Source organism: Propithecus coquereli, unplaced genomic scaffold, assembly GCF_000956105.1.
Source record: "Propithecus coquereli isolate 6110/MARCELLA unplaced genomic scaffold, Pcoq_1.0 Scaffold357, whole genome shotgun sequence".
Lineage (NCBI taxonomy): Eukaryota > Metazoa > Chordata > Mammalia > Primates > Indriidae > Propithecus > Propithecus coquereli.
This window is the reverse complement of record NW_012149252.1, coordinates 360,544-373,253: the sequence shown is the minus strand read 5'-3', so window position 1 is coordinate 373,253 and position 12,710 is coordinate 360,544. Positions and strand designations below refer to the sequence as shown.

At 44.3% G+C, this 12,710-nt stretch overlaps 2 protein-coding genes across 2 annotated transcripts in view; both read right to left on the bottom strand.

Annotated features, from left to right (window-relative positions):
• The window catches only part of MREG (melanoregulin), a 56,363-nt gene extending 55,672 nt beyond the window's left edge, over positions 1-691 (bottom strand). Inside the window, exon 1 of the mRNA XM_012651472.1 lies at positions 414-691. Coding sequence (XP_012506926.1) covers positions 414-508 — 95 coding nt within the window. The 5' untranslated portion in view covers positions 509-691. The remainder of the gene's footprint in view (positions 1-413) is intronic.
• A 9,205-nt stretch (positions 692-9,896) lies between these two features.
• Positions 9,897-12,710, bottom strand: part of PECR (peroxisomal trans-2-enoyl-CoA reductase) — a 53,625-nt gene continuing 50,811 nt past the window's right edge. Inside the window, exon 8 of the mRNA XM_012651471.1 lies at positions 9,897-11,053. Within this exon, the coding sequence (XP_012506925.1) occupies positions 11,028-11,053 (26 nt within the window). The 3' untranslated portion in view covers positions 9,897-11,027. The remainder of the gene's footprint in view (positions 11,054-12,710) is intronic.

Genomic DNA, 12,710 nt, shown 5'->3' with positions numbered 1-12,710 from the left:
CTCAGTCACTGAAACGGGCTTCTTTTGGTCACAAAATTGAATGAGAAGTATCCAACTTTCCTGCTGAGTGAAACAGAAATCCTCAGTCGCCTAATCCACAATAATACACCGGCCCCCTGCGGAAACTTCTCCCTACTTCCCCGCCCAGGCGCTGCACCTGAACTCTTGGCACCGTCCACAGGCATCCAACTGGGTCTCAGGTGCCTCTGAGGATTTGTGCTTGGAGGCAAAAGTCTTACCCAGGGAACAAACCCACGATATCCTGTACGTAAGGGACCCAGGGGCTGAGCCGGCGCCTCAGTGTGCCCTTACAGCAGGCCCATCTCCCCACCTCCGGCAGGCACAGGTGCCCGCACTCCGCGACGCCCGGCTGCGGCCAGGTGGCCCCGGCTCTCGCCCGGCGGCGCACCCACCTGACCAGGGGCTCCTTCTCGGGCAGGCCGGACTCCTCCAGGCACTTGCACGGGCAGCAGCAGCACACGATCCTCAGCCAGTCCCTCAGCCCCATGGAGAGCGAGGGCCCGACCGGCGGCGGGAGCCTCGGAGCAAGCTGCCGCTGCGAGCGATCGCGGCTGGGGCGCGGCCACCGGGCCGGCGTCCAGGTGCGGGGACAGTGACGGCCCGGGCGTCGCCGGCCGGTCCGTGCGCATCCCGCTGTGGCCGGGGACGCGGGCGAGGGCTGCAGGCCGCGAGCCCTTCGCTTGCGTTTTGTTTGGGGCTTGGGTTTTTCCGGGGCTTTTCCCCCCTCTTTTAATTCCCCGAGTGCAAATTGGGGCGCATGCGTCCCCGAGGCGCCCCGCTGCTGCCCTCTAAGGGGGAGGCGGGGACGCCAGCCAGACCGCAAAATCCCAGGGCACCCACGGCTGGCAACCGGGCTGGGGGCGGGCAGGGACGGGAAAGCCCTCGGGCCGCAGAGCACGAGGTCGGGCTGAATCTACTCATACCTTTTATGGGATTCACTACGCAAGGAAATAAAAGGTCCTCCCCAACCTCCACACGCCTTCAAAGCAGGGTTTAAGGCGTATTTTTAACAGGTCAGCTTCACACGGAGTAAAAGCAAAAGAGTATGGATTAAGGCGTTATGGAGGTGGGTTATTTTTAAGTAATATATTCACAATGATTTGAAAAATTGTTTTCAAACCTCCCAGTCCTTGACTAGCCCCCTCTAAAACGGTAACCACTTGTGAATTTCCAGAGCTATTTATGTGTTTATTTATATGTTTGTTTATATAGAGATGTATTTATTTGAGCTTATACAAACTTGTAAATATATGTACATATCTTCCTCCTTTTTTACTCAAACAGTGGCATATCCCACAGATCCTGCATCTGGCATGTTTGACTCCGTATATCACGGAGGCTGTACCATATCAGTACCAGGGTATCTTCCTCTCTCCTTTCAACAGTTGCATGCTATGCAGTTGGGGATGCCCACATGTTATTTAATGAGATCCCTACTGATGGACATTTAGGCTGACTCCAGCCTTTTGTTATTAAGATAATGCTGCCATGAACATCCTTGAACCAATGTATCTGGACAATCTACAAGAGACATTGAATAAATGCTTGGCAGTTGAATGCTGGATCATAGCATTCAATTTTGATGGATCTTGCCAAATTGTTCTCCAAAGAGATAATCCCCATTTAGACTCTGACCTGCAACGATTGCAATTGATACGAACGTATCGATTTCCCTATACCCTCACCAAAATAAGGTGCAATCTAATTTTTTGTCTTTGCCAATCTGATTTATTCAACAAATATTTATTGAGCATTTGTTTTGTAGCAGGTCTGTTCTGAGAGCTGGGATACAGCAATAAACAAAACAAACACAAATCCTTATTCTCGTGGAGCAAACATTCTAGTGTAAGAGTTAGACAAAAAAAAAAAAACCTGAGTGCATTATTTAGTGTGTGAGAAGATGCTATGTACTATGGAGAAAAATAAGGCAGGGGAAGAGATAAGTGTCAGGAAGGTGTGTGTGTGTGTGTGTGTGTGTGTGTGTGTGTTGGGAGGGGAGGGGAAGAATGGTGCCTGCACTTTTAAATGGCATGGTCAGAGGATGGCCTCCCTGAGACTGTGACATTTAAGCAAAGATAAGAGATGAGTAAGCTAGCAAGGATACCGGGGGAAGGGTATTTCGGGTAGAGTGAAGATTATGTGGAAAATCCCAGAAGAGAGAGAATAAACTATAGGGTACCTGAGAAAGAGTATGGACTGGAGGGGCTCTATAGAGAAGGGGCCTGGGAAAGAGTTGTAGGAGATGGTGGAATACAGGACCTTATAGGACATTGCAAGGACTCTGGATGTGGTTCACGTGAGCTGAGCAAACCTTTGGAGGTTTTTGAGTAGAGGGAGCGATATGGTCTGACCCAGATGGCAATAGGATCCACTGGCTGCTGTCTAGACAAGAAACTGGATGCCAAAGGCTGTTTTAGGGCAATGCATATGGAGGCCACTCTGACGATCCAGGTGAGAAGCGACAGTGGTTTAGACCAGGGTGGTGGCAGTCAAGATGGTAATAAATGGCTGGGCTCTGGATGGAATTTGATTGAAGGTAGAGCCAACAAGATTTGACAAAGGATCGTAAGGAGGACGTGAAAGAAAGAAGGTTGACTTGATGGTTTTGGGTTTACAAGCTGTGAAGTTTGAATTGCCACTGACCGAGGTGGAAGGGTATGGGAGGAGCAGATTTGGAGGGGTGAGGAGGAAGAGAGAGAGTTTATTTTCAGAAGTGTTGATTCTCATGGGCGGTGTATTATTTTTAAAAGTGTGTCACTTCACATAGATACGTCCTGCTCTGGCTACAGTACGAGGCTGAAGGGACTCATCAAGTGCATGTTCACTGAGAGGCTACTGAGGGGTAAGAGAAAATAACAGAAGGTCCCTGTGGCCTCTGACTTAGCTGAGGAGACAGGATATGGATCCATCGTGAAACATTAACAGGACGTGACAGAGTACCAGCTGTCACCAGACAGCACCATGTCGTTTATCACTTGCAACCGGTGCCAGCATGGAGGCTGAGTGTTGCTGTAGAAAGCAAACTTCCTACTGGCTGTAAAATTTCCTTGGGTACAAATGACTATGTTCTGAAATTGGATTTTGGATTTTGAGTCAATCCACCTGGCTTCAAGTAGAAAGTGGATAAAGAGGACTGCCAACATGTGAACTCAACTCCAACAAGATGAAATCTAGGGTCTGACAGCTACTATTAACTATTGGAGTTGGATTTGTTGAGAATGGAGAAATTAGATAAAGTATGCAGCTCCTGGAAAATATAGGTGCTCTGCCTCATTATTAACTTGGATTTCAGACAAGTCATTTAATTTTCCTGAACCTCAATTTTTATAATCTGTGAAATGGAGATGACAAGTCTCTCCCGATTAGGCACAGTTGTGAGACTCAAGTGAGATAGTTTAAAAACCATAAAGCCCTGTAGAAATATCAGAATTCAAAACTATTGATCAAAAATCTAAATAGGCCGGGCATGGGGGCTCACGCCTGTAATCCTAGCACTCTGGGAGGCCGAGGCGGGAGGATCGCTCAAGGTCAGGAGTTCAAGACCAGCCTGAGCAAGAGCGAGACCCCGTCTCTACTAAAAATAGAAGGAAATTAGCTGAACAACTAAAAATATGTAGAAAAATTAGCCAGGCATGGTGGCGCATGCCTGTAGTCCCGGCTACTTGGGAGGCTGAGGCAGAAGGATTGCTTGAGCCCAGGAGTTTGAGATTGCTGTGAGCTAGGCTGATGCCACGGCACTCTAGCCCAGGCAAAAGAGTGAGACTCTGTCTCAAAAAAAATAAATAAATAAATCTAAATAATATAGGCCTGTTGGAAAAATTGTCTGCTCCAAAACTACTCAGTTTGCATATGATAATATTTCTTTTTACATTTGTACCTCTGCAATGTGTGGGCATCTTTTATGTGGTCTGTTTCAGACAGAATATTTATAGAAAGCCATAGAATCATGTCTATTTAACAAACTTGCCCTACCTTACTAAGCATCATGTCTAGGGTTACTAACAGTTATTAATATTTTTCTTTTTTAATTAATTTTAAGTTTTAAAAACTTCTAAATAAAATGTTCACCTAAAAAATTGAAGCATTACAATTAAAGTTCCCCCTGATGACTATCCACAATCCTAAGGCCCTTTCTACCTTCCCGAGGGTAACTTTTATTTATCAATATGGTACAAACCTTTTTCTGGACACATATACACATATGTGTCCCTGTGATGTAGTGTTATTGTGTATGTTGTTATTATTAGTAATAAGTTTTGTTTTATTTTCATCTTAAAGGTATATACGCACCTACCTGCAAGCTTTTTCCACATATTGTCTTGGAGATCGATCCTTGTAAGTATGTATAGTACTACTTCATTGTTAACTGATGCAAGTATTCTTTTCATTCGTGTTCTAGGGATTATATCAGAGTTTTTCATAGTGTTTATCTTCCCAGAAGTTGAATACCTTCGTATTTCCCTGTTGATAAGTTGGACCTTTGATAGGAATAACAACATGACCAAACCCTCCAGTTTCACATTCAAATGCGGTAGCTGAGCCCACGTTTTGGCAATCCCATTTCCTATTTCTGACATCATTTGCAGGAAAGCAGCAAGCTTCCCTTTTTTTTTTAGAGTAGTGCTAGATGGTTTCTACTGCCTGAGTTGACACCAACACTGCCAACCACACAGCAGCATCTGACATTTCCCAAGAGCCCCTGGGCACCTGATGTTGGGTGAGTAGGCAATCCCCAGGGGCAACCAGTGACTCACAAGCCATCAGCTGCTTGTTTTCAAGGCTGAACTGCTGGCTTCTATTTTCAGATTTCCCCATGGTAGGGAAAACCCTAGAGTCCGATTTGAAAACAACTAGCATAGTTTGGAGTCCCCTCTCTTTAAGAATTTATTGACAACTTCTGAGAGTTGAAGGAAAAGCATATACAGGGAGGAAAAACTAGAAAATCAAAAAATTTAAGCTCTAATGCCAAATCATTAACACATTCCACTGAAAAAGCTATGCTTGGAGCAACATAGCATGAGCTGGGGTCATTCAGCTATTAATTCCACAAGTATTTATTGAGCCCAAGTACTGGGGATACATTGGTGAACTAGAATGTAGGTTCCATTCTCGAAGGCCGGGACTTTGTTTTGTTCTTTGCAATATCTGCAACACCTAGAACAGTGTAGACCCATAGTAGAGACTCAATAAATAGAATGATATGCTGTACCACGACACCTAGAACAATGCAGGGACATAGTGGGCACTTAATAAACATGCTGAATGAATGTAAGAAAACAGAAAAAGAGCAACTTAGTGTTTGCATGAAAGTTATATTTAATTTCTGAAAGGTCTATTTATGAACTGCCCAAATCCAGTAGAGAAAAGCTAAAGACCGCTGTCTTCCTTAGAGAAAAACAGAGATCTTCTGAAACCACACCAACTTCAGCACCATCATTCACCCCAAGCAACCCAAAATGGAAAGCCAACATGCCTCACATCACCGTAGAATTTGCACCAGGGAGTGGCATGACCAGTGTCACCAAAGTAAAAGCCAGGCAAGGGTCCCCATGGGGTCTCTTATTTCTGCCTCTGCAGTATCCCTCACCCTGTCTTTTGGTAACAGTACTTTGTTTTCTTTTCAGGAACAGCCCCCCCACCCCATCAATTCCATGGGTTGGCCATAACAATGAAGTTACGCCCGCATCCCTTGCTCCCTAACCTACAACAAGGGATAGGCGTAATGACCAAGATGGGCCAATTGAACACTCTTTATGCAATTTGCATCTTAAGAGCAAAGACTCAAAGATGGGAAATGGCTGGAGTTGAAATACGAATTACTTTAGGGACAGGATCTTGAAGAGCAGGCCCAACCGCAATTGCTGTCTAGATGCAATGTCTGGAGCTTTCCTGCTCCTCGTTTCCCAAGGTCTAGTTGTTCGAGCTGTTTAGTTTTCCATCAGTCTGTTACTCCATAACTCATCCATCAATACTATTTTTTTCTTTTTTTGTTTAAGTTAACCAGGGTCAGATTCCATTGCTTTCAGAACTAACCCCATACAGTCCACCCGAAGTGGGTTAAGAGGCAGGACAAGGGTAATTGTCACAAGAGAACTAATCGTGAAAGAACATGAAAGAACACAGCCTCTTTTAGGCGGGGTACAACACACCAAAGTTTGCTTTAGTCGGTGACGTATTTATTTCTGTTTCTTTGCCTGGCTTTTCCTCCCTGAAGAGAAATAGACAATATCTGCTATCAGAGAACCCTTCAGTCCTACCACTCTGTGGTAGGACTACCACTCTTTTTTCATAATGCAAACTACTTTCTAAATTTTGAAACTGTTTTTATTTGGTGTCTGCTGGTTGATTTCACTTCCCTCCCTCCCCCTGAATATATACTCTGAGAAAACCTTAGTAATCGTAGTCTTTGCTTGTTCTTCAGTTTCAAGCCAAATATCTTAGCTCTCCTCAAAATTCAGTAGAGATTCTTTTCTAGACAACTGCATACTTAGGAATAGTTCTGCTCTTTCAAAAGAAGAAAATACTTTCTCCCTGGGAGAAAATAAAACTCACGAGGTGGGCTAGAAGAGGTACCGTACATACCAATATGTTCTTCTTCAAGAAAGCTTGATTCTTTCAGCCTTTCCACGAAGGGGCTCTAGAGCTGCTGCGTGTCAGCTCCATCTAACACCTTTTCGTCTAGATATTTGTGACAGTTATCCTCTGAATATTAATCAGCTCCTAATGAATAATGACAAAAACATCACTCAAACTAGTTTAAGTATAAGAGAAAACTTATTGTCTCAAGTAATTGGAAGATTCAGAAGTAATGCTAGATTTAGACATAACTTGATTCAGACACTCGAAAGATAAAATAAAGGTTGGTTTCTTTTCATCTCTGGGCCCTGAGTTATGGCATTTTCAGGCCACATGGATGCACCCTGTTTTCTGCTAGTAGTCCCAGCACGAAGAGAACAGCTTCTTCCAAGTCAGGTGATCAACAGGCCCAGGCCTGACTCTCATTGGCTTGAAATGGAACCAGTTGCTCTGTTTGGAGGGAGGGAATACATCTGCCTAGCAGTTTCTAGTCTCATGCACACACTTGCAGAGCTCAAGTGAAGAGGAATTGGGGAGACAGGAAAGGTAAGCCACTTGGACTAAGAATGGAAGTGGACTAGTATCCTAAGGAAAATCAACCAGAAGCACAAAAAGGGGAATGGACGCTGGCAAGGCTAAAACAATACACATCCACTACACTTGGACATGGTAGCTGCTGACACGCTGGTTCAAACATGCTGTGTGTGTCCAAGGAGCTCCGCCATCTGGAATGGACAGAAAGGAGCCCACAAGGAATAGCCAGTCCACAGTTCTGTCAGGCCAAAAGCCCAGCGTCACACACTACAGGAGCTCTCTACAAGAGTAACTTCAGAATCCCACTGCATCCCCTAAACATTCGGATAGTGAATCGATGAGTTCGGCAACATCTACTCCCCAAACCAAGCATAAAGAGAGAAATTATTTCATTGAAAGTAAAGAAATTCTCATATGAGAATTTGGGCGGGAGCGGAGTTTCTTAAAGGGTGAGGATCCATAACACCCGCAGTAGAATCCCTGGGGAAGCTTCCTGAAGCTGCAGATTCCCAGACCCTACTTGAGATCTTCTGAATTGTAAGTTCTGGGGTGGGGGCCCCAGCATCTGCGATTTTAAAAGGCTCCCAAGCAGGGCAGGGATGAGGGTGAGACAAATGAGGGGCCTAGGATGTACCATGCAAGGAGGCACTTACCCTTGGGGCCGTCCCTGCGATTGCACAGCCCCGAAAGTGAGCGCCTCCTTACAAGGCGTACCCCACGCCCTTCCCTCTCCTCCCCCTGGTCAGCTCACCTGCTCCTCAGGCTCAGAAACTCCCAGGCCTGCCAAGTTTGAGAACGCTGGCAGGGCAGTTCTGGGCCTTGGCATCACAGTGCCTCCATGTGGCTGCAGTCAGGATCAGGTGAAACAATCGACGTAAAGCACGGAGCACGGTTTGATGGGGAATGGGAAGCACTGCACACATGTTAGCTGCAGTTGCTAGTAAAGTGTATGTATCCGAGTCAGATCCACCCCATCGCCTTCCCTAGCCGACTGTGACTACCTGGAACTAGTCAACTGCACAAATACTAATTGAGTGTCGATAAGCATGGCACTGTGCTCAGCCCCTTGTGGAATACAAAGATGAAGAATAAACAGTACTCATCCTCAGAGTGCTACCCAGAGCAAATCTACCCAGAGCATAAACCAGAAAATTGTGAAACTCAAATGTTCTGGGTTCATCTGTGCCTTAAGGAACCCATCCCTTTTGGTTCTTACAGTATGTTCTTCTTTAACTCACCCTCATCCTCCCTGTGATTAACTAATTATACCACCATAGCTGACTATACTCCCATAGCTAACTATATTCCCATAACTAACTACACTGCCATAGCCCACTATACTGTCCTATCTAGCTTTATGCCCACAGCTAACTGCTGTATCTAACCATTCCCATAGCTAACTATAGTGCTACATCTAACAATATTCCCATTCTAATTATGTCCCCATATCTAACTATACTCCTATATCTAACCCCTACTGTCACAGCCAACTATCCTGCCATGACAGACACTTCTCAGATACCCAAAACAGTCTCAATTCCAGCTCTAGAGATGAGATATGGAATCTGACTGCTTTTCACCTCTGGAAGACCAGCCTCCCTACAATCCCGAGTATTTTATGTTCTCCAAAGTCTCTCCATAGTATACCTAACCAAAATTAAACATAAGCCTGGACCCACCTGTCATGCCATACCTCCTCCTAGTTCAGTTAAACTCTAGCAAGCATTCATTAAGCACCTGAAGCACCTGCTATATGTAAGTGACACAAAGTTACAAAATAGGAGAAAACATGCATCAAGAACTATAATAGGTGAAACACAGCATCATTCGTATTTGCTGTGAAAGTCCCCGGAAGCCTTGCTCAACTTTAAGTCCAGATCCTACCAATCCGAGTGTTAATAGATAACCAAATTTACACCTGTGGGTTTCTAGTTTGCCATTCCTTTATATTTCTTCTTTCTCCATAATACTCGTAGAGATACATAAACAGGCCAGAACTCTGCAACTCTTCCAGGCAAGTTCTACACAAGTGAAAATACCAAGTAAACTTCCCCTCAAAAGTTATATTAAATAATACAAACTTTCCTATAATTCTCTGTGCTGCCACCTCCTGGCCTTCAATTGTAAATGACTGCAATTTCTTGAGACACAGAGCTAAGGATCTGAAATGATTAGAAAGCGTGTCTGTAATCCCAGCTACCCCAAAAGTAGGGGTGGGAGCATCACCTGAGCTCAGGAATTCAAGGCCAGCCTGGGCAACATAGCGAGACCCCCATCTTTAAATTTTAAAAAAGAGAGATTTCTCTCACTCAACAAATAGAAAGTTGCTACAGCTATAATACCTATGTGGGCTTAGAGCTTAAAGGGCCATAGTAATATTTAAATGGGAAATTTAAACTAGCTGTAGGCCCCTTCAGGGCACTGCTAAACTGAGCAATAAGTCCTCTCTCCTCTTGGCTACCTGTGCTAAATATCATTGATTATTGTATTACTATTTCATTTAATCATACTAAGCACTGGTATTTGATTTAGTAGCCTGAAAACCATGGAAAGACATATAGCCATCACACATATTTCTTAAATAATATAAAGGAAGTAATTTAAACAAATGATTAGAATTGTTTTGGTTTTGTTTTAAAATTTTATTATTTATTTATTTTGCCTTTTATCTATTTCAATAAATCTATCTTGGAAACAGCTTGACAACACAGAATAAAAGGTGGAGGTACAAATACTTCCTGAAGAAAGAATGGTCTTTTATTTGGTGAAATGCATTGGTGGACCATTTTGGCTATGTGAAAATTCCCTCGGATAAATGGGCTAGGAGGGAGAGAAAGAGAACTTTATCGTTCTGGGTGGTAATGGAAGAGAAGTGTGAGGAGTGCTCATACTCAATGTGAGGAGCAGGGAATGGGGAGAAGATGGAACAGAGACGGTGAAGTGGGAGGGAGAGAGGCTGGTCCCCAAAAAGCGTTGCCAGTGAGCCTTTGCTAGAGGAAGATGGCAGTCGGCCCCCATGACAGCACAGCACTACATGCCAGTACCAAGACCAGGGGACAGGTCGAACTCTCAAACTGATAAATGCTTAAATGTTTTGCTAAACCAAAGTGGAGGCCTCTTTGAAGTATATGCCACGAATGCCCCTTTCAACAGCTTTGTGAGGTTTTAAGATGCATCTGGAAGCTCCACTCTCCCTCCCCAGGCTGAGCCTCCCAGAGTCTTCTCTCTATGAGCTCTGGTTCTGAGTTGTTTTCAGTTTAGAAAGGCCTTGTCGCTTCGGGTAGGGATGGTAAACTGAGCCACCCCTCCTCATCTCTTACATCTTTCCTATATTCCCCATAAGAAGACTAGGCGCCCTATTTTTTGTCCCTAGGGTCCTTTGACTAATCATGAGTGTTCCTTAGTCCAGGAGAGAGCTGTCCCTGCACAGTTGATGTTAAACAAATATGGTTTCTTGCTTATAGAAAATGGATTATGAAGATGAACTGGTATACCAATTTGACCCAAAATTTGAGTATATGCCTTTCCTGGTTCCTGGCACCATGATGTCCTTGAAAATATAAGAGAATGTGTGAAAATGCACATCTTGGCCAGATAGGAGAATGGTTTTTGTAGGATCGTAAAGCTTACAAATAAAGGCAAAATCCTTAATTGCCACCCCACCAATACCCAGAAGAGGTTGATTTAAAGACCTTAAAAAATTGTAAAACCAGGAGAGAAGACCTCTAGCACCCACAGACAGCCTCCAGTAGCAAAAGAGCAAAGCGTCTCAACTTAGAAGAGGTGCAGACCTTTGTTCCTTCTCTGGAGCACCTCATGTAACCATGTAAAAAATCTGGTATCGTAGATTGGGTTCTCAGGGAAGGCGACTCTGAGATGGAGGTACAGGAGATTTATTAGGCAGTGCTCATGGAATCAACACCTGTGGAAAAGAAGGGAAGAAAAGGAAGCAGGATTGGGCCTCAGTCAATGACAATGAAAATTCAGAGCTGTTCTAAGTTGGTGCAGGAGAACTGGCCCTTAATATCCTCGCCACGATAATCAGTCTCTGCGTGAGGGCCACCTGAGAAGGGAACATGGCCTTGGCTGAGGCAGCTCTCTTCAGCTGAGGTTGTCCCGGAAGGGGGCTGTCTGCTGGCAGCACTCCCCGCAGCTTGCCTAATAACCCCTTCCTTCCTGAGGGAGGGTCTGCCTGGTGCATCATGGCAGCCACTGCCTGGCAACCCCTGCTCCTAACTCCATCCCAGTGGGGAGCGACACAAGCACAGGATTTCCACCCTCTGGAAATGCCAGCAATTCTTTTCTCAGATTTCTTCAACATAAGATGAAGTCCTCCAGGCATTATCATTTAAGCCTTCTGCTCTTCAGAAGGAACATTCTAGAAATAAGTTTCAGGAAACTCTGTCCACAAATAGAGGCAGTCTCATCCACATTAAAATGATTAAAAACTCCTCCCTGGGAATACTGATAGCATAGATGAACTTCAAAAACATCATGGTAAGTGAAAAAAGCCAGACACAAAAGGTCACGTATTATATGGTTCAATTTACGTAAAGATATCCATAGACAGAGACATCATGCCAACTGGTGGTTGCTAGGGCTGTGGGGACTGGGAAATGGAGGAGCAACTGCTCAATGTATATGAGGTTTCCTTCTGGGGTGCTGGAAATATGTTGGAACTAGACAGAGATGATGATTGCATGGCACTGTGAATGTACTAAACGCCACTGGATCATTCATTTAAAAATGGTTAATTTACGTTATGTCAATTTCACCTCAATTAAATAAAATGGGTTTAAAAAACACACAGAAAAAACAAACACAAAAAAAACTCTTCCTTGGGACAGTTAACCTTCTACTGTAGGTGCCTTAATTTTTGAGTAAAGAGAAATTATTAAAATGTTGTTACTCTGTCCTCAGAGTAAACTTAGATTGCACAAGGCAAGTCAGGTAGAACTATTCGTATTTAAAATCAAGCTTCCAGCCAGGTGTGCTGACTCATTCATGTAATCCCAGAATTTTGGGAGACTGAGGCAGGAATGTTACTTGAAGCCAGGAGTTTGAGACTAGCCTCAGTAACATAGTGAGATCCTGTCTCTACAAAAAATTTTTAAAAATCACCTGAATGTGGTGGTTCATGCCTGTAGTCCCAGCTACTCAAAAGGCTGAGCTGGGAGGGTCGCTTAAGCCTAGGAGTTTGAGGCTGCACTGAGCTATGATCATGCCACTGCACTCCAGCCTGGGCGACAGAGCGAGACCCTGTCTAAAAAAAAAAAAAATCAGGCTTCCTATTCAAGTAGTAGATACCAAATACATAGAAAATCATGCAAAACTGTAATTTAAATGTGGGAGATAATTTCTGTCCACAAGAATATTTTCCCCCAAAAGGAGTTTGAAGTGTTGTGATTCATACACCCTTAAAAGTTTGTTGAAATAAAAATGATGTGGACTCATGGACTCCTAAAGAATTACCTGTTTGAAAGAACACACTCCAGGCCAGGCGTGGTGGCTCTCCCCTGTAATCCCAGCACTTTGGGAGGCCCAGGCAGGATGACTGCTTGAGGCCAGGAGTTCGAGAC